The sequence below is a fragment of the Python bivittatus genome, unplaced genomic scaffold, assembly GCF_059951505.1.
Source record: "Python bivittatus isolate LINGU-HERP-01145 unplaced genomic scaffold, Pbiv_v1 ctg000090_np1212, whole genome shotgun sequence".
Classification (NCBI taxonomy): domain Eukaryota; kingdom Metazoa; phylum Chordata; class Lepidosauria; order Squamata; family Pythonidae; genus Python; species Python bivittatus.
The window spans coordinates 4,639,080-4,658,704 of NW_028277046.1; the positions used below are offsets into that span (position 1 = coordinate 4,639,080).

At 54.2% G+C, this 19,625-nt stretch overlaps 1 protein-coding gene across 14 annotated transcripts in view; it reads right to left on the bottom strand.

The window, feature by feature from the left end:
• CASZ1 (castor zinc finger 1) overlaps positions 1-19,625 on the bottom strand; it is a 212,973-nt gene that overhangs the window by 6,548 nt on the left and 186,800 nt on the right. For 11 of the 14 annotated variants that reach the window (XM_025163108.2, XM_088136815.1, XM_025163103.2 and 8 more), the window contains 13 exons: positions 18,139-18,303; positions 15,386-15,558; positions 13,784-14,649; positions 11,687-11,828; positions 10,811-10,874; positions 9,426-9,589; positions 7,601-7,723; positions 6,319-6,645; positions 5,628-5,826; positions 4,833-5,004; positions 2,135-2,283; positions 1,216-1,450; positions 173-469 (listed from right to left, as the gene is read on the bottom strand). In XM_025163108.2, the coding sequence (XP_025018876.2) occupies positions 173-469; positions 1,216-1,450; positions 2,135-2,283; positions 4,833-5,004; positions 5,628-5,826; positions 6,319-6,645; positions 7,601-7,723; positions 9,426-9,589; positions 10,811-10,874; positions 11,687-11,828; positions 13,784-14,649; positions 15,386-15,558; positions 18,139-18,303 (3,076 nt within the window). The remainder of the gene's footprint in view (positions 1-172; positions 470-1,215; positions 1,451-2,134; positions 2,284-4,832; positions 5,005-5,627; positions 5,827-6,318; positions 6,646-7,600; positions 7,724-9,425; positions 9,590-10,810; positions 10,875-11,686; positions 11,829-13,783; positions 14,650-15,385; positions 15,559-18,138; positions 18,304-19,625) is intronic. The other 3 variants (XM_025163109.2, XM_007420084.4, XM_007420082.4) reach the window with 3 other exon arrangements.

The window sequence follows — 19,625 nt, forward strand, 5'->3', positions numbered from 1 at the left end:
CCTGGAGAGGGTGTGGAGCTGAAGCGGTCCAGAATGCAGCCTCCAGACTGCTGCCCGTCTGGCGCTGCGCAGACAGGCCCGTAACTTCAGGGGCCCGTCTTGTGGAGGCCCGGGGTATGTATTACGCTGAGGGGGCTGGGGTAGCGCTAAGAGAAAGCATAGATCGGATTACCTGCTGCATCCTGCACTAGCGGGACATCGCTTTTGACTGGAGTTGGAGTGGCAAGGATGGGTGAGAGCCCTGTCGAGCTGGCGGTGGGCAAGACAATGCCCCTGCTGGATCCCAGGGTGGCACTTAGCAGAGAGTATGAGACACAAGATGGAGAGAAGAGATAGGGGAGGGAGGGGAGGGGAGATCTGAGCAGGGCTTGTGAGAAAGATGGAGGCAGAGGTGGTGGTGGTGGTGGTGCATTGTGGGTAACATCGTCACCAGCAGCAGGAGGAGGAGGAGGAAGAGCAGCCAGGCAGCCTGGAGAAATGTGGAAAGAAAAAAATAGCAGGAAAAGAAAAACAAGCCAACCACCAGAAAAGGAACAGAACCAAAACAAGACCCCGAGAGTGTAAGCGGCACAATGGAAAATGGAGAACGCATTCACACGTACGACGAGAGAACCACAGCAGAGGAGGAGATGGAGGGGTGATGAGCAGCAGCAGTGCCAGCGAATCGAGGGTCACCACCTAGCAAGGGAGGCGCCACCCCCCAGTCGGGGCAGGGGCAGCAGGTCTACCAGGGAGGCGGGTGGGACCGGCAAAGCAGAAGTCCGGGGGGAACCGGCAGCTTCTCCGGGCCTCTCGGTCGCGCTCCGGCTGGTCCGGGGAGCCTGAAGGCACGCCCTCGGGGCCAGAGCGTCAACGGACATTCTGGCCCCTTCCCGAGCCGGCCTCCACGAAGGTCACGCGTTTCAACTGCGCTACGGGGAATGCGTTTTTCAGATGATTCATTGGAGGCGAACGTTAATCAATGACGTTGTGGAGATTTTCAGTCAACGGCATTGACTTTCTGTCCCTGGTATCGCAAGGCCTGGCTCTCTCTGCTGAGACTTCCAGGGCCTTCCGAAGGCACCATTCGCCCGGCGAGGCTCTTCCACAAATCCCACGTGCCAGCACTAGGTCCCGAGAGCACCGAGGCAGAGCGCCACCCAGAGCCATCGACGTTTGAAACGGAGAACCATCTAAACTCTCAGAGCCCCGCCCAGGCCCTCCGGGGCCACTCACCTGCCGACGTGCTTTCGTTGCCCACTGGCGTGCTGGAGCAGCTGCGGTCCATGTTGGAGGACTCTGAGGAGATGGCCCCAGGGCTGCAGCCCGCGTAATCTACGTACTCCTCCGCCTCGGGGTCCATCAGGCCTGGAGCTCCCTGAAAGGAGGCAGGAGTCCCTGATGAGGGTGGGCTGGGGGCCAGGCTGCTCACGGGAGGGAGGCTGTCATTCCTAGCAGCGTGGCCCATGACCTGAAGCAAGACAAGTGAGGGGGCAGGGGTGACTTCTGGGGTAAAACAGACGGGGGGGGGTCTGACTGCTTTGTGCCCGGGGCCTCGGGGATCCACCTGGTGGGGCGGATCTTGACACCTCCTGCCGTGCCCGTCTGCATGCGTGCAAGCAAAGGAGGCAGCGTTAGTCCTCAGGCCCAGCCTGAAGCCCAAGAGCGGCACTGCGCTCCTGAAACTTTGACCTCCAGAGGCCTTGGAAAAATTGCTCAGGAATTGTGACTTTTAATATCACATAAGAGAAAAATCAGTAAGTGCATGAGTAGTAATCACATTAAACTGCTTTTAATTCGTTTAACTCTAATTGAATTTTAGTTAGTTAAAATCAGATTTATGTTTTGCCCTGGCCCCGGCCACTTTTGGGACCGCAGCTACGGCCTAATGTAGGCTGTCCGTCCCTGCTCTAAGAGCCTAGAGCAGTTTAATATGGCACTGAGTGATTTCATTGTGTAGGCTAGAAGCCGGCTCCCGTCCTCCCCGCAACCTCAGCACGGGTAAGGACACCAGCGGGGAAGCCTTCAGGGAGCTGCTGCTCGACAGCGGCGGCCACCGGAGCTGGAGGGGCCCGACGCCAAGGCTTCCGTGCTTCCTGCGTTCCTGAAAACAACCCTCCAAAGCCACGCGGCAACTACCCTCCCGGGGAATCACCTGAGTGGGAACACGGTCAAAATTCTTCCCCAGCATCCTCCGCATGTGTTTCCTGGCGTGGGACGTCATCTGGTGCTTCAGCAGAAAAGAGAACTGGCAGCCTTCACGGATGCAATGGAAGTGGCTGTTGACCTGGTTGTACTTACAGCCTGGGAGGGGAATGGAAAAGACTTGCAAGTCATACAAGCGGCAAACGCCTAGGAGTCAGTAGCAGACGCGCCCCAGGGCTGGGCCGGGCCGGGCTGGGCCGGGCCGGGCGTCGGTCTTGATCCAAGACACGGGGCTCTAAAGCTAGGGCCACTTTGCAACTGATCTATAAAACCAGCATGATGGTCTTACTCGGAAGGGATGATGTCATGATGCCCACACGCTCTCAAAGTGCGGAGAGGGCCTTTGCCCCATAGCGGTGGGGGGAGACCGGGACCCTACTTCGGCACTTGGTCTTCCGCAACTCTTGACTCGTCGGGAATTAAACTCTCCCCTAACACGGGTTTGCCTTCCCATATTTGCAGAATTGCCCAAGAACTCCCGAAGGGGGTCAAGGGGGATGCCTCCCCCCCAAAGTGGAACAAACAGGGAGATCACCGAAAGAAAGACCCCGCGTGGGATCAGCCGCTGCTTGTCTCCTTCGCCGAAGGGGCAAAGGTTAACGAGAGAAGGAGAGGGGCATTTCTGAGATACCCCAAACGACTGACTGACAGAGTGACCTACGTAAAACTGCTGCATTTAATTTATTAATTGGCAGGTTTAACAAATTAAAACTGATCAGTTTTTAAAGGGCTTAATTGGAAAGCCGTTTTAAATTTATGAAAATTACAGATGCCAAGGGCCATCTTAAAAGTGGCGTTCCCTGTTTTTCACACGCAGGAGCGAGCGGCCCTCTCGGATGCTGCCTGCTATAACTTTTATTTAATTATTTCCAAGATTTATTAGTTGCCTTATAGCAAATACTCTCTCAGCATGACATACAATGAAAACACAAATAAAATCCAAAATCCATATACATCTAGTCAGAAGCAGCATAATAAAGCCATCAATTAAAAAGCAGTGGAGGTTAAAAAACAGGCACCAGCCGTCCCCCACAACAAGCTCTCGAGCGATCCCAAAGCTAAAGCTGCTTGAAAACCCAACCTGCCGGGGGAAATAGGGGCGTCAAAGGCCTCTGCTGCTCCCCGCCCCGTTGCAGACGGGCCCCTGCGTGTGTTGGTGCAGACGGCGTGAAGGGACTGGTCAACTGGCCGAGGGCGCCTGAAGCTGGTGACAGCTCCCCTTCCGCTTACAGGGCAGCCCGCAAACCGAGCAATGGCACTGCCATGCTGGTGTTCCTGGAGGTCTTCTCCCTCCCCTTCTCCCTCTCCCCCCACCTGCCTCCTCGGCCTGCCCTCTGCTCTGCTGGTGGTGGGGCAGAAACGGTCCTGGGTGGGCAGGCCAAGGCTTGCCCGTTGCTGGGGCAGCCGAGTGTCGGGTATCATTGGCCGGTTTTGTGTGGCCCGGAGACACGCCGGAGCACTGCGGGTTGAGTGAGCAGCAGCAACCGCCAACCCTCTTGACATTCCTGAGCCAAGAGCCAGGTACGGGCGGCCTGGCGGCTGTGTTGCCTGTTGCCCTGGTGACAGCCAGCGGCTTGCTGCCGGCCCGACATAAATTCTTGAGGAAGTACAAAATGGAGGGGCCTCTTCCTCTCCTGGCCTGTGAGTCTCCTTGGGTGCCTGGTCCCCATCCCCAGCCTTGAGTGGTGTTCAGGAGGGGCCGGGGGGCCAGGCACACAAAGGGGGCCCTCGGACACCCATCCCTCCAATGGGGGGGGATAAAACAGGATTGCCATTTGGGCGCTCTGCAAGAGGATCTCCGTGGCTCTCTGACCCCCCCATGCTCTTTTCTCCCACAGAGGGGCGGGGGGGCAGGACTGGCCCACAACGTTCTGCTGCCGGAAGCTGAGCAGCAAACCGGATGCTGCCCTTTGCGCAGACCCAGAAGCAGTTGCCTGGGGAGGGTGGGGGGCGAACCCTGTGAAATGGCCACGGAAGGAGCAAGCTGGGCCCGGCTCCCTTCGGCTTCTCTTGCACCGGCAGAGCGAAAGGCTCTCCTGCCTCTGCCCGAGGTGGGCACCAATCTGGGCATTGCCACTGGGGCTCCTTCGCTTTAACTGCTGGAGGAACGAGGTGGGCTGAAGGTGTTACAGCGATGCTGTAATTGCTCTGGCACGGCCTTGGCATGTTGGCCAACATGGCTGCCAGCCGCACCCTCTGCCCCCGTGCTTTGACGTGCCGCTGCTTCTCCGGGGGGTTGGCACCGGAAAAGGGAGCGCCACGTTCCCCTCCAGCAGAAGCCACTGCTGAGGCCAGGAGAGAGGCGGGGCAGCCTAGGGAAGGCAAGAGCATTTCCCTCCGGGGTGTGCCAGGCAGGTCCTGCCCCGAGGATCCAAAGGCCTGTGCTGCGCTTGCGGCTTCCTGCTCGGTTCTCCTCAGGACCCAAAGGGGCTTGCGCCACTCCTGGAGAGGAACGGCGGACCTTCCGCATTTGAGCTCCAGCTACTTCTCAGGGAAGGAGCCCTGGATCAAAGGGGCTAATTCAAGCTGAGGAAGGCAGCCTTTACAACCCAGCTGGTCTGCTTAACCTCCCAGGAAGCTGGAAGGCAGCTCCGTGCAACTCAAGGCCGGGGGGGCGGGGGGCGCAGCGTCCCTGCCCTGCCGCTTACCGAGCCTGCCGCACTCTTCTCGTTTGGTGAAGTACTTGAAACCGTTTGCGGCTCTCCGCTCAGCCTTCTCGTGCTTCTTCACGTGCCAGGGAAGCTTGGTGGTGATGTTGGTCACGAAGAAGCAGCCGGGACGAAGGCAGTGGTAATGTCCCCGCATCCGAAACTCACAGTGCTGCAGCCAGAAGAGGAGGAAGGGTCAGGGCCCCCCTCTTGAGGGAAGCACCTCAAATCCAGGCAGAGAACCCCCTAATCCAGCATGAGGGCTGGGGGCCTCAGAGAACACTTCCAAGGCCTCGCTTCACCTTTATATCCTCCTCCTTTCATCATGCGCAGCTCTTTTGCCACTTAGAGGGCACACCCCTGTGTGCTTCGTAAGAGGTTCTCTGAACATGTCTGCTCCACATTCTTCTAAGACACCCGTTCCCTGGGCCCATTGCACCCCAGACCCCGACCTCCTTATAGCTGTTGTCCTCCAAATGTCTTGGACTTCAACTCCCAGATGGTCTTTGGCCAAGCTAACCGAAAATATAGGAGCTGTAGTCCTACACATCTGAAGGACTCCAGCTGTGGAAAAGCCAGCCTTGGAGGACATGATACAAGAGGTCAGTTGGCAGGGCAGACAAGTGCTGGGCCTGGTGGAGACCAACCAGGAGAGGGGCCAGCCCCGCCGGGTTTCCTGTTCTAGCTCCTCATCGGCTCTTCCTCCCCGCAGCCCAGCCCAGCCCAGCCCAGCCCAGCCCAGCCCAGCCCAGCCCAGCCCAGCCCAAACTCTCTCAGGACCCTTTTCATCCTCACCTGGTTTGGGCAGAGACACTGCAGGGAGTAATAAGCAAACTGATCGCGCACGTTCACCAGGTTGTTGTTGGGGTTGATGTGGTCGAGGCAGTGGGACTCGGCCTTCCCAGAGGTTTTACACACATACTTGCAGTTCCCAAAGAGACAGTGGAAGTGGAACTTGTTGGCATACTTGCAGTCTGTGGCCAAGCAAGGATCGCTGGAGGAAAGAGCAAAAGTGAGTTCTTCTGGCTAACCAGGGCAATTGCTAGCTTTCCTTCCACCGTCGCAGATGTCCTCCACCAGCCCTACTCCCTCGTGAGCCCAAACCGCTCTGAGCCGTGGCCATCTCAGTGACAAAAGACCTGTCTTGGATACACCGAGCCCAGGCCACCTCTTGACCCAACATGTCCCTTCAAAAAAAAAAAGGGGGGGGCAATGGGAAAACCTTCATTGGGCAGAGTTTAGCTGAGTTGCTGCCAATCAGAGCAGACGCTGCAAGGTTAGATGGCCAGTTCTCTGGAAAGGGCGGCTTCTGAAATATTTATTTTCCTCCCTTTTTTCCTGAACCCTTTAAAGACTAGTATGCAAAAGAGAACATGTCCCTGTCCGGAGCGCCTCCCAGCTTTCCAAAAGAGCCAGGCTCAGGTCAGAAACACCAAGGACGCCTTCTTTAGAGCAAAGTGGACCAGGTTGAAAGAGAGCCACTCACTTCTCTTGGAACTGGAGGAAGCCGGGTTTGACCTGAGGCTTGGCGTTCTCCAGGGAAGTGGTGGCCAAGGGGGAGGTGGCCAGGCCAGGCCCCGACGCAGGAAGCTGAGACATGGTGGAAGCCAGCTGTTTCCAGGCCAGGAGCGTGGGGGCGGACGGCACGCTCGCCGGACTTGCGGTGGGCCCGTCCACGGCCGAGGCGGTGGCCAGGATGGCGGAAGCGGCGGATGGAGAGGAAGGGGCGAGGGACGTCTTGCTCTCCGCTGGGGTCGGGAAGGAATGCTCCGAGGTTCCCTTCATGGCTCCCCCCTCAGTTCGGAAGTGGAAGCTGCAGGCAGGGGGTGAGGAGAGAGACCCATCATCCACGTGGGCACTTCACCTCCGCTGACAGCTAGAGCAGGTCATCCAGTCCGCGTGTCTTCCCACCCCATTTAGGTTTTGCTTAGTGGGCCCCTGCTAGTTTCTTAACTGGGGAGGTTAGTATTGCACGAAGCGGCTTTCTCACTCTATCTGTTGAATTTCGAAGTCGCCCAGCTCCAGAACGATTCTGCACAGCTTCACAAAATTAAAAAACTTCACTAGGCAACATTCATCTGAGGGAACCTAACTTTCATCTCCCGCTTGAAGGGGCTGGCCCGAAACCCCGGGGCCAAAGCCAAGTTTGTAAGGATTGTCTGAAGAGGGGCAAAGCGAGGGCCATCCAAGCCTCCAAGGTCAGGAGCTACAGACCACGGCTGTGTTTCTGCCACAGCCCTGCTCCCCCTCTGGATTATCAGGCCCTTTTCAGGACTTGAAAACAAGTACAGACAGACTGAAGGATGTACACTCCCCCCTTACACACACACAAGTGCACACACGCTTTTTTAGCGTTCCAATCAGGAGAGGCAGTTCACAAAGACAACCGGAAGTCCGTGAGACAAAAAGCCATTCAAAGATGAAACGCAGCACCCGTGGCTCTGTCCACACCGCACACCACGTCACAAACCAGCCAAGGATATTTTCTCATGAGCTGTGATCCAGTAAATTGCCGCAAAGTGCCTAGGGCATTTCCTGTCTCCCACACGGGAATGAACCTGCAGTGTAGGCTGGTGCTAGTATTCCTATTTCACAGGTGCGAAGACTGAGGCCGAGAGTGCCTCGAAGCGCTGTTGGAGATGTGATCCCACTGCCCGTAACCATCTTTGTGATCTCTGGCCATTCCTCCTTCCCTGAAGGAGCCTCTTTATTTAAAAAGCACACACACACACGCAGAGGAGCCTTGGGGGAAGGACGCTCGGACTTACTTGGCGTGCTTCACGGCTCCATCCACGGTGCTGAAGAGAGCACCACATTCTTCCACCACGCAATGGAAATGCATTTTATGAAGGAAGTCGCACTGGGCATCACAGAAATCCTTGGTGCCAAACCTGCCAAGAGGAGGGGAAGCATGAAGCATGAAGGCCCTGTGCTGCTCACGCCGGCTGGCAGAGGCCCTCCAGGGCCTCTTCCTCAGCCCCACCTGGGGATTAAGCTGGGCCCACCACCATCACCCCTGCCAGCAAAGCAGCGGCCCTCTCCTTGGCCCGGAAGCCTCCCCCAAGCGGGAGGCGGCATCTGAAAGGCTGCTTCAAGTCTTCCGGCAAGCAGAGCCGCGGGTCTCATTCTGCAAGCAGCAGGAATACTCCTGGCTCGGCTTTGAACCGGGGACAAGGACACCAGCTTCCTTGCGCTGAAACATAATGGCCTGGCTGATCGGACAGATACTGTGGGACAAAGGGAAGAGGCCTGCTGGACAAGGAAGAAACCGGGCTATAATTTCCTAGGAGTGTCAATCTTTTAATTAACTGTTTGGCTTTGAATTGGCTGAATTTAAATACATTTACATACTGAAAAACACAGATGAAGGTGTCCTTTTTTAGGCAGGAAAGCAACACCCTCTCTAATATATTCTTTTTCTGTCACATTTGGAAAAACCGAGCCTTCTCTTATCATGATTTTAAAAAAAAGCAGTGCGGAGGGGTTTGGGTTTTTGTGAAGTTTCAGCCTTCAATGGGAGTAAGGCAGCTGTGGGGCCACACATCTAGTTGTGGAAGGTTCATATCTTGAAGGAAATTATTGTCATGTCGTACACAGAGGAGCCCTGAAACCCAATTCAGATTCCGGAGGAGCTCAAGATCTTTCTGGAAAAACCAAATCACTTTGAAAAGGCAGAACTGCAAAAGGAGTGGAAGGGGAAACGTAATTGATCAGGCCTTCTGTGTGGCATTTCGTCAACTTGGGTGTTCCCAAATTGGCCCAGGTACAAACGGTGGTGATGGCTGATGGGTCAGGAATGAATCGAAAGCTTGAAAACAAAGTGAATAATAAATTACAAGAGCTGGGGGGAGGGGGGAGGCATGGCTGGAAGGAGCCCCTGAGTTCTGCTGCGGATAAAGCCAGCTTGGTCCGAAGGCCGGCTGAAACTCCGCGAGGAGGGCAGAATGTTAATCAAACAAAAGAACCCACAAGAAAAGAAGAAGAGGAAGTCAGCAGAACCAAGTCACGGGGCAATTCAAGAGGCCCATAACGCCCTTGCCTAAAGGAGAAAAACACGAGGCCGACACTCGGAATTACGAGCCGAAGGCATCGGCTGGAGTCTCCCGTCAACAGGCTACGCCGTGACGCTCCTTGGCAAAGCGGACTGGGGCCCGGAGCTTTGGAGCGCCCTCCCAGACAAACTCCTTTGGCTCCTCTGGCTCAGTTCAGAGCAGAGAATTAGTTGGTTTTAGCTGCAGTTTTACTTCCTAGTTACGTCATGCCTGTTTTATGTGTTCTTAGTTAATGTTTTTAGATGTAAGCTTCTTTGCAGAGGCTAAGGCGGGGTTCAATTCCATTAATGAGCAAAATCACTCATGTCCTGGGACGTGATGCGTGAGATATGGTAAGCTAACCATGGCTCTCGCGTCGGGCCTCCTGTGCTGCTTTGACAGCTGATCTGAGCGGATGCCCAGCCGGACAGTTGGCGTGGGGCTGGGAGATCTGCCTTGCAGGGAAGGGCCTTTGCAGCCCAGCCGCAAGGACTTAAGTGGGGCAACGCTGGCCTCCCACCAGCCCTCTCTCCTTCCATCCAGGTCCTCCTCCTCCCCTCACCTGCGCAAATACATCTTCCAGGGCTCAGCAAGCTTCTCCTGAACAAGAGCCTTCACTGTCTTGCCCAGATACTGGGTTGCATCTCCCGCTGCTGCCAGCTGGCCGCCATCGCTCTCTCCCTTCAAGCCAAGGAGGTTGCCAAGATTCGGATTACTCTGAGACATCTGTGGGGAGAAAAGAGATCCTGAAGTTGGGAGAGAAATCGCTGGCTAAGCCCAGAGCTTCCTGAGTGTATCCTCAAGTGGAAAAGCCTGGAGAGAGCTTGCTAAGGACTCTTGGACTTGGCCAAGGAAAGTGGAGTTAAAATACCCCCCGATTACACCCTCCCTGTGGCGTTCTGAGCAAGCTACTGGACACCCATCAGCCCCAGCAAGCTTGGCTTTTGAGGCGGTTTAGCCTGAATGAAGCTGGCCTCCTTGTGAGTTGGCCCATTCCTCTCCTCTCCCTCCTGAGCCAGAGGAAGCGTCTGCTTGAAACTGGCTGGATTTAAGCTAGCCACCCTTAATGCTGACCGCAGATGAATGGCAAAGGCTTGCAAGTTCCTCCCAAACAGCCCCAACGAAAGAGTTCAAGGGGAGGAAGCAAAGACAACAGGAGAGTCAATGGTGCTCACTGCAGAGCTATGAAGAGCTGAGGAGAGCGAGCGAGCCCAAAAGCTTTGGGAGAATGGGTGCCGCTCCGAAGCAAAGTCACCCGGTCATTTGGGGGGGATTCTCAGCCCTGCCTGGATCGCAAGTTCAGAGCAGTGCCTGAGAACAAACCCCAACCCCGGCTTCGAGGACAAACAGGCTCTGAGTGGCTGTGGCTATGTAAGGCAGGAGAACGAGTCTAGCCAAAATTGTATTTAACATTTACAAAGGAAAAAATACATCACAGATGGATGCATAATTTAAAGAATGGTCTTCATAAAAGGGCCGCATGCTTTTAAAAATGAAATATTTTCAAGAGAAGTGTGCTAGCTCAACATTTTGGGTGGCTTTCCTTCTTTTCCATTCTTGGGAATATCAACAAAGGAAAAAGCAAATTCCTTCACCCCTTAGAAACTTTTAAGGTAAAGACATGGTACTAATAAAGAAAACAAGAAGTGGCCTGCTTCTGAAATTAAAAAACAACAGGCCCCTTCAGAGTCCTCCTCCTTCCAAAGCGGGGGGGGGGGGAGAGTCAGAGGCTGCGATATATTTCTTCAGCCAGTTCATTAAATTAATTCGTAAGCAGTGGCTCTGAAATTATACCCGATGAAAAATGGTCTCAAAATTTAAATGGTACAAACTCATCTTATTAGAGGCAAAACATTAAAAAACAAACGCGTCTCCCCCTCTCTTGCCACCACGGCTTTAATTTCTCTTGGTGGGGGGAATGAAAGGCTCTTGATGGATGGCTCTTACCTTATTCATAAGCGAGGATAAAAGAGATGAATTTGCCGAGACTGTGTGGCCATTTGATTCATTACTGGAACACACAAACCAACAGGGTTTAGTTAAGATGTGCATAGGGGAACTGCAATTAATTCTCCTTTCAAATTGGCAACCCCCTCCCCACGTTCCACCTGATGCATAAGAAGGATGAGACGAAGCCCACCCTTCTCTCGGCCAGGTCACGCTCACTACGCGTGGCAGGAAAAGCCTCAAGGCTCAGTCCACATCTCAGCAAGGGGGCCCCTAAGGGGTGTCTTCTCCCCCAGTGGCTCCAGCCCCCTCCCCGTCCCAGGGAATAAGGGAGATGGCTTGGCTAACTCATGGGAAGCACCACGACCTCCCTTTCTAACTTGATCCCAGCCAGCATCCAGACAGGAGCCTTCGATAGCCCAGCACCCTTCGACTGTGTTAGGAGACAAGGCCAGCAGTGCCTCCTGGCCTGGCCAAAGATGGTACCCGGCTCCCAGTTGGAGAAGGCTGCCTTAAAGCTGAGCTCAGCTCTTTCTGAGAAACCCCACAGGCAGAGAGGCCAACCATCGGAGACTAAGACACACACTGGGGCCGCTGAAAAGCTGAGCCAGTGGTCCTCCTCCTTGGAGTGGGAGGTCCTCCACTCACACACTCCTTGGGCCCTGCGGAGGACAGACTGCCACCAGCCCAAATGCGTCCCAAGGCTCCATTTAAGAAAGAGCCAGCTGGACCTCTTCCATCTACAGGAGGGGGAGACAACCTGGTGCCCTCCAGGTGTTCTGGGCCCAGCCGGCCTGGCCAGTGGCAAGGGATTGTGGGAGATACAGTCTGAAAAACTGGATTGCTTCCTCTACCCTGAAGACCCTCCTTTCTTACCCATGATCTTTCACGCTGAGGTCCAAGCTGTGTTCCTGCAAGGAATCCTGGGCTGCCGTGGACCCGGCACTGGGATTCTCAGCAGCCTCTTGCTTCATCTGAGTCGGGTTAAACCGTCCAGGAGTTGTTGGCTGCCCGTTTCCTGCATTTATGAAAGAGGGAGATGGAAAAGTGGGGAAAAGAGGGACCCACAAAGTTTCAATAAATAGAGTAAGGGAAACCAACAATAAACGTCAGCCATAAGAAATAATGCACCAGTTTAAACTCACGCACACACACGGAGAAAACACACACCCCCCCCGTACAGAGTCAGTGTGGGGAAGAGAGTGGCCTGGCCTTGCTGGTCAGCATTTATTGCTGGGCTGACGTGATGGGGTCTGACGTCCATCCTGGTGTGGAAATTCTTCAAGTGATAATTATTGCAAAAATTATGTCAAAGTTGTCCAGGCTATGGGCTCTTTAAAGGAGAAGGATGGAAGGAGCGAGGGGGAGATCTGATGCTCTGTGCAAGCTGTCATAACTAATTTGTGGGGCTGCCTCTTAAACATTTATTAAAGATGCTGTTAATGCTGAGGCAATGTGGCAGCTTTGGACTGCTAGTCAAGCCCCTTCCCCTTCCCCAATCTCCATGTTGCCTTGGTGACTGGCACCGGTCTCTCCACTGAGCATGCCCAGAAGGAACGTCTGCCATGTCAGCTCTATCGAAAATGACACCCAATCGCATTGGTTCAAACTGCGTGGCCCCTCTGCCCCAACACGGGGTCTCGACCAAATGGTGCCTCCTGACCCTCCCACCAACGCCTCCTGGGCATCAGCACTGGCGCTCCTCCTCCCCTAACCTCCAACTCTCATTTGGAAAAGGGAAAGTGGCGAAACTCGAAAGAAGGCGGAAATGCCCAAGTTCAGGGAGAAAAATTCTGCACGCAGGAGAGGATTAAAACATGACAGGGAAAAGTTGCTGACAGGAACATGTCTGCTGAGCTTCTTGCCACTACTCCCCAGTGACTAAAATATTAATTTGCCCAGAGGCACTTCAGCTGATGGGGAACTGCTCCGCAGACAGCAAGCGGCTTTTTATTAAAAAAATCAAGAAAAAATAGATCCATCAATGACCACTCTCCTTGTTAAGAAAGATCCCCCCCGGCCTTTTTAAAATAATGCAAAGAATAAAAGGCTTTCTGGAAAATTTGCTGGTTTTCTCCCCCTTGCCGTGACCTAGCCCCAGCTGGACGTGAAAGGGCCAAAAGCATCCCCAATTCCAGCCTGGCGGCAGGGCTACCTGTGACTTGCAGGGAGATGGTGAATAAAACCTTCAGGGTTTGACTCTTCTCTCAAGCTGTTCTCCAGGCCCCCCTCCCCGGCAGTGTATAATCTTCCTTTGGAGACCAGGGGGAGGCCACGTTCTCAGGGACCAATAACAGGTTCCCATTAGGCCAATGGGCTAGTGCCTCGAAGAGCGGCCGACGACAGCCGCCTGGGTGCCTTATCCCCAGGGGAGGAGTTCTCTCGAGGTGCTTCTGTCCAGCCTCTGAGCACGACTCCTGAAGATTTCTCTCGCACCTCCGTTTATAACCATTTTTTTCGGGCAACCTGGAAGCTTTCTGTTTTGACACTTACTCACTTCAGTAGCACCCTTTGAAAAACAGGACCGAGAGGCTGGTGACTGCAAAGAACATGCTGAAAAAAGTCAGTGCAGCCACCTGCAACAACTAGTTCTCCACCCTCCTTCTCTGCAAAAAAAGAGATTTTTCCCATCTTTCGTGCCATGCGCTTTTCAGGTGGGACTTTGCTCCGGCACGGGGGGCGGGGGTTGAGAAAGAACGGGGGGCTTTTAAAACCAAACCTGCTTTCTATCCGGACAGCTGATCTGACAGGCAGAGAAAAGAACCAGACTTTCTCCACCTGCCCTTTCCTCAAAACAGGCGCTTGCTGTCTTTTGGCAAAGGAGCTGGCCAAAAGGCTGATCTCAGGGTCTCAGCTCCTCTGGCAGGAGAGCCCTGCCTACCTTTCGACCTGAGAGATGGCGCGCGCTCACCCCGACCAGGATTCCCCCAGCAAACTGGTGGAACTAGGAGGCGAGCCTGCCAAGGGACTCACCTGCCTCCACGGCCACGGAGGGCTTCAGTGCTGCTGCCGCTAACCTCGCCATCATGGGCGAAATCAACCCTTTGCTGGCAGAGATCTTCTCCATTATGGACGCTGCTGGAGTTGGCGAAGAGGTGGCCGCCGCCTCGCCAGAACCTGAGAGGGCCGGGGAAGGGGAACTGGCCGAAGACGCTGGATTGGTACTGGGCGTGCCGGCGGCTAGCAAGCTCGTGGAGCTGGCAGGCAGCTGGGCCGAGACCCGGCTGGGAAGGATGGGGAAGTAGGAGCCCGCCGCTCCCGGAAGCGCTGCGTTGGGGAGGGCCAGGGCCAAAGGGATATTGCTTGGGAGAGCTTGAGAGAGCAGGGCAGGGATCTTTGATGCTGACGGCATACTGTTTGCGGGTTTGCTGGAGGCCTGCGAGGCAGCCAGCTCTGCTGCCGACGAGGGGGTGCCCGGGACAATCAAGGAGACGGAAGACTGCTGGCTGGTGGGAGAGGCACTCAGGCTGGAGTTCTTGGAGCTCATGGCCGAGAAGTCGATCAGGTCGTCGTTGCTGGACTCCTCCTGCTCGTTCTCCTTGGCGCCCAGCAGGGCCGTGGGCAAGCCCAGCACGCCCGAGCTGCGGATGTGGCGGCGCTCGTGCTTGCGCTTGTGAGAGGTCATCTGGCTGGTGGAGGTGAAGGTGAAGCCGCAGCCTGGCCGGATGCAGTGGAAGTGGTTGGTGGCCTTGCTGTAGACGCAGCCCTCGTACTTGCACTCCTCGTACTTGTAGAACTTCTTGAAGCCATCCTTGGCGTAGGCGTCGTCCTTGATGTGATAGCTCTTGTGCTTCTCAATGTCACACTTGTTCTTGAAGGTGAATGTGCAGCCGGGCCGCCTACAAGAGGGAAAAGGGTGGATCAGGCCCAGGGCCCGGGCAGCAAGCGTTCCGCTCACCTGTCCCTCCAGGACTGGAAGTCCTGTCGGAGCGAGAAGCCAGGCAGCTTAGTGGAATCCTGCCCTTGCACCTTGGCTCTGCTGTTGTCTTGCCAGTCCTTTCACTGGGGACTGAACTGAAACCTGTTAGCAAAGCAGCGATACAGCTACATGACACCCTTCCAAGGCCAGGGGCTCTGTCCCCCAATGCCATCTAGGACTATTGGCTGAAATAATGGCTTTCATGGAAGAGAAGATCTTGATTTGTAGCTGGACTTTAGTTCTTTGGATCCCACTTTTAAATCTGTGGGCCAGCATTAATGTAGAGATACATTTCTGGGGCTCCGAGAGCTGCTTCTGTGAGCAAGCAAGCCACATCAGAGCTAGGGATTCCAAAAGGCCCAACTTGTCGCACTCGGACACACCTCATTTGGCCCGCCCATCTTCCTGACTGCACTTTCCCCTCAAATGCTCAGATCTGGATCCGGATTGATCGCCATAAATGTCCTTTGCCTGATGCAGCCAAGTTACGCAAAGGCCTTGTTAACATCTCCAGCCTGCGACTCTGTCCAAATGCCTCCCTGCCTTGGTCCTAACAGATGTTGGGCAGAGCCCTGGCGTGGGGGTGAACTTTACAGAACGAGGAGATGCCCGCCTATCCAGTGACAATCTTTTTTTTCCTTTTGCACAGTGCCCACCTGCAGTGGAAGTGAGTGGTCTTCTGCCCGTAGAACTGGCAGTCCACAGTGCCGCAATCTTCCGTGGCCCGGAACCGTTGGAACCCATCGTTGATAAGCTGCGTGTTCTTCTTGTGGAAGTTTTCATGGGTCATTACATCAGAGGTGCTGGTGTAGACTTTGTTGCAGCCCACCTGTTGCAAGGGTGGGAGGGAAGCAGGGCAAATGTTTAAAAAGCATCAGGAGGCCCAAAAGGTAAAAAATCAATGTTTTCTGAGTACGGCAGCACTACTATTACTTTTTAAATTTCACTTCCTTCCAGAAGGAGAACAGAAAACATTTTCTCTGGGTACACTGGCTTGCAGATCCCAGTGAGGAACAAACCAAGAAGGGAGGGGACTAAAGGACTGATGTCAGCTCGTCAGGGTCCCTGGCAGAGGAACCCTTTCCCATCGCTTTTGCTAAAGTCGCAGCCCAGAGCCTTCTGCTTGCCTGTAAGCTATGGGCCATCAGCAAAAGAGCCAAAGGACGACTGAGAGATGGGAACTCACTGTGGAAAAGACGGCAGCCCTATGGGGTATCCCGTAGGGGGCAAGTCGCTCTTTCAGCCCCAAATCCCCTCTGTTATTGGGGACGGGGAGCCTTGGCTACCAGAAGGAACTGGCCCGTCGCTTGCTTTATTTTAAAACTGCACGCGTGCTGCGGAGTGGGGATGGAATGCTGAACATCTCTCCCCACCTCTGCACTGCTCTGGGCAAAGGGGGACAACTTGCCATATTGAGTAAAATTCCAGGAGAATCTGACAACACCACCGTGCCCGCTGAAAGAGTTCCTGCTTTCCCTACCTCCGTCTGCGGCTCGTGTGCCAATGCCTGCACCATCTCAGAAGTGAAGCAAACCAAAACACACACGCGCACACACACACACACTCCAGTTCACCTTGGGTTGAGAGAAAAGCATCTGACAAACACCCACGAAGTGCGCGGGGTGGGGAGGAGCGGGGGGAGAAAGCCGCGCAGAAGGTTCTGAAGCTATTTCCAATCTAACAAGGGCCTCTTTCCACCCTGACACCTTGAAAAAAGACAGACCCAGAGTGGTGTTAAAAGAAGAAATTAAACAAAAAACTCCTTGTGAATAATTTGCAATAGGGCTCTTTGTGGTAAAGCATGAAAAATGTCCATTTGTATAAACAACTAACTGCATTTTGTCCAGGCCAATTATGGACATAAAAAGGGGAAGGGCCTTCGCGAGGCCTGTGGTGCAAATGCTGCTATTTAAGAGATTTGCTCTCATTGGGAATTTACAATGTTGTGACACCTTTTTTCTTAACATGGGCATTGGCTTCAAACAAAGGTTTTCAACGTTTGTCCCCCTTTCGGAGGGATCCTTTCCTCCCTGAGGTGTCTGTTGCTGCTCTGCACGCTCACTTCCAGCGGAGGATTGCACGGTGCCCCTGGACCTTGCAAGGACCCCACAGAATTCACCCAGCATACTCCTGTGGCTGCACAGGCTGGGGTGGGCCTGAGTCTGATAGGGAGACCCAAGCGCTCTTCCGGAGACATCAGTAGATGCAAATACCAAACCTCCATTATTCTGCACTTCTGTGCCAACAGCTTAATTCAAAGGAATCATCGCATCACTAGGCCAGCAGCATCTGGCCAGCTGCTTACCAGCCATGAACAACAAGAGCAGCCAGCCTGCAAGGCACCTGAAAGGATTCAAGAGGTTCCTCTCTGCTCCAGGCTGAACCTAAATCCCCATCAAACCCTTCCTTCCTAGCAGAGAGGCTGGTGCCTTCCTCTGATCTTCTTTTTGAATCTGGGCTGCTATTAATATTTGATTGGCTCAGCAGCCAGTTACAAAGGGACAAACCTGGAGCAAAAGAGCAGGCGCTGCACCACGAGGTCACGCTCAACAGAGAGCAAAGCCGCTCTGGAGGCTCTTTGGCTGGAGAAGGAGGCCTCCCGCTGGGAGATGCCCAGTGTGCCACCCTTCCACGAAGGACCTGCCCACCCAAGTCACTCTGGGGGACTCAAAGGAAAAATCCACCGGTTCTCCATTCCCCAACTCACCCAGACATGTTGCCAGCCTGCAGAAAAGGGGATGATTCCCCCAAGGGAAAAGCCATCCCAACCTTTCAGCTCCATTTCAGTGGGGATGAAATAATCGGTCACTGGCTATGGTCCCCATCTAAAGAGGCGGCCTTGGAGAAAAGGCTGGCTTTCCTCACTGTCAGGTCAACGTTGCCAAGGCACTTAGGCAGAGACAGAACAAAGGGGCGCAAGACATTTTTGGGATCGAGGGCCAGGCTCGGCCTTTGAGTGGCACGCCAGGGGCTTCGCTCCAAAAAGAACGCAGGGCCAGGACAGAAATTAAATTTGATTGGCTCACTGAGAGGTAAATATCATTACAATGTTATTAAAAAACCCTTTAAAAATACTCTGAAAGGCTGCTGTGCTCTCTTCTGCCCTGGCCTTGCCGTTGTGAACTGTCCTGATTTCCACTGGGAGTTTTGATGCCAGCATATCTGCAGTGGAGGAAGGAAGCACACCTGAGGAATTTATTTACTGGATCCATCCCCCTGCTTTCTGTCAACAAAGCAAGGTGCCAGCAATAAAAGCTGCCAAGTACAAACCACAGAATAGAACTAAAACGACCCTCAAATGCCTCAGTCGAAGGGGCTTCCACCCCGAAGACCTCCCTGACGACAAGGGCTCTCTCCCGGCTGGCCTCTCTGGGCCTCCCAGCCTGGCAAAGGAGGGTTGGGTGGTTACCTGCATGCAGTGATAGTGTGTGCTTTTCCCGTTGAGGTGGCAGCCGTGATAGTAAACGCTGCAGTCATCCAGGGGGCTGAAACGCATGAAGCCGTGCTGTAGGGAGTTATCCCGTTTCTTGTGCATGTTGTAATGCCGGATCACATCTTGCTTACTTGTGAATCTCTGATGGCAAGAGGGAGAAGCAGAGGGTGAGGGAGGCACCAGAGCAAGAACAGCCCAGGGATGGAAATGTGGAAGAAATGCCCTTGGCAGCTAAATGCAACCATTTCGGCTATTTAGGTGGCCCCTAAGGGGGGTTTCACGGCAGACAGAAAATAGGGAGGGGGGAAATACGCTCCCATGCAATTTGTATGCAGGTATGAATTTCTGACATGTGCTGGAAAGAAACCTGGCCAACGCAGGGGCTAAGTCCACATAACACGCTTAGCCGAGATCAGCTAGAAATGTAGCATCTGCCTGTGTGCGTGCATGCGTGCAACATGTTAAACCTGGATGGTTTTAATCCAGTTAGGCTTTTTTGTGGCATAGCCAGATGAGCAAACCTAGTTTTGGGTTGTACAAGCACAGAAAATAAGTTCATTCCGTAGCCCTAAGTTAATTCTCTTTTGAAATTAAAGGCAAGCCCTGATTAAAGGACTGCAAGCTGGCTAAATCTGCAGAAGCAGGTTGCAATTTGGTGTCTGGGTGTGGGCTCCCCCTCAAGGCCATCTGCCCACATCCCCAAAGGTTGACCACCCCGAAACACGGGCAAAGAGGCAACTGGGCGAGTTTAGCTCCTGGGATGGGGGTGGATCTTCTGGATGCTGAGCAGAATGTACACAGATGGGGAAACGCACCCCCCTCCTCCAAGCCCTCTCTCTTCAAAAGGAGAATTAAATCTCGATCCGGCTCTACTGCTTTTATTAAACTTCGGGATTTACACAGGAGCGGCAAAGAAGCTCCAAGGAGTGATTTCCCTGAGGCGTTATTCTGTGGAGATTCTGTTGCCACACACTGTTAATTTGCAGCCACTTACTGCTGTGTGTACATAGCTAGCAGGATCCTCCACGTTTGCCAAAATCGCCCCAAACTTCACACCTTCATGGGACTGGGCCGTCCTTTCTAAAGCAGGGACTGCTCCACGGCGAGAGCCTTTCCTTCATCTCCTCTCTCTTCCTTGGGTGCTACTAAGGGCTCGCTCGTCAAAGACACACCTCCCCACCCCGGCTGAATTCTCACTGCCCACATCCCCACTGCCATCAACAGAAACTCACAGCCTGTCAGGCTTGGGGAAACCGAGCCAGTTTCCCCGGCTGCAGTTGGAGGTGTGCCTCCGAGACTGGAGAATGCCAGGGAAGAAATCCATTGCAGCAATCCCTGGGAATCCCGTCTATCACGCCCCCACCGCCCTAATGCTCAGGAGGGCCTGACCACAGAAACAGCAGAGTCAAACCCAGGCCTGAGTGCAGGGTAAACAAATGCGGCGTGTGACAGAGCGCTGGGCT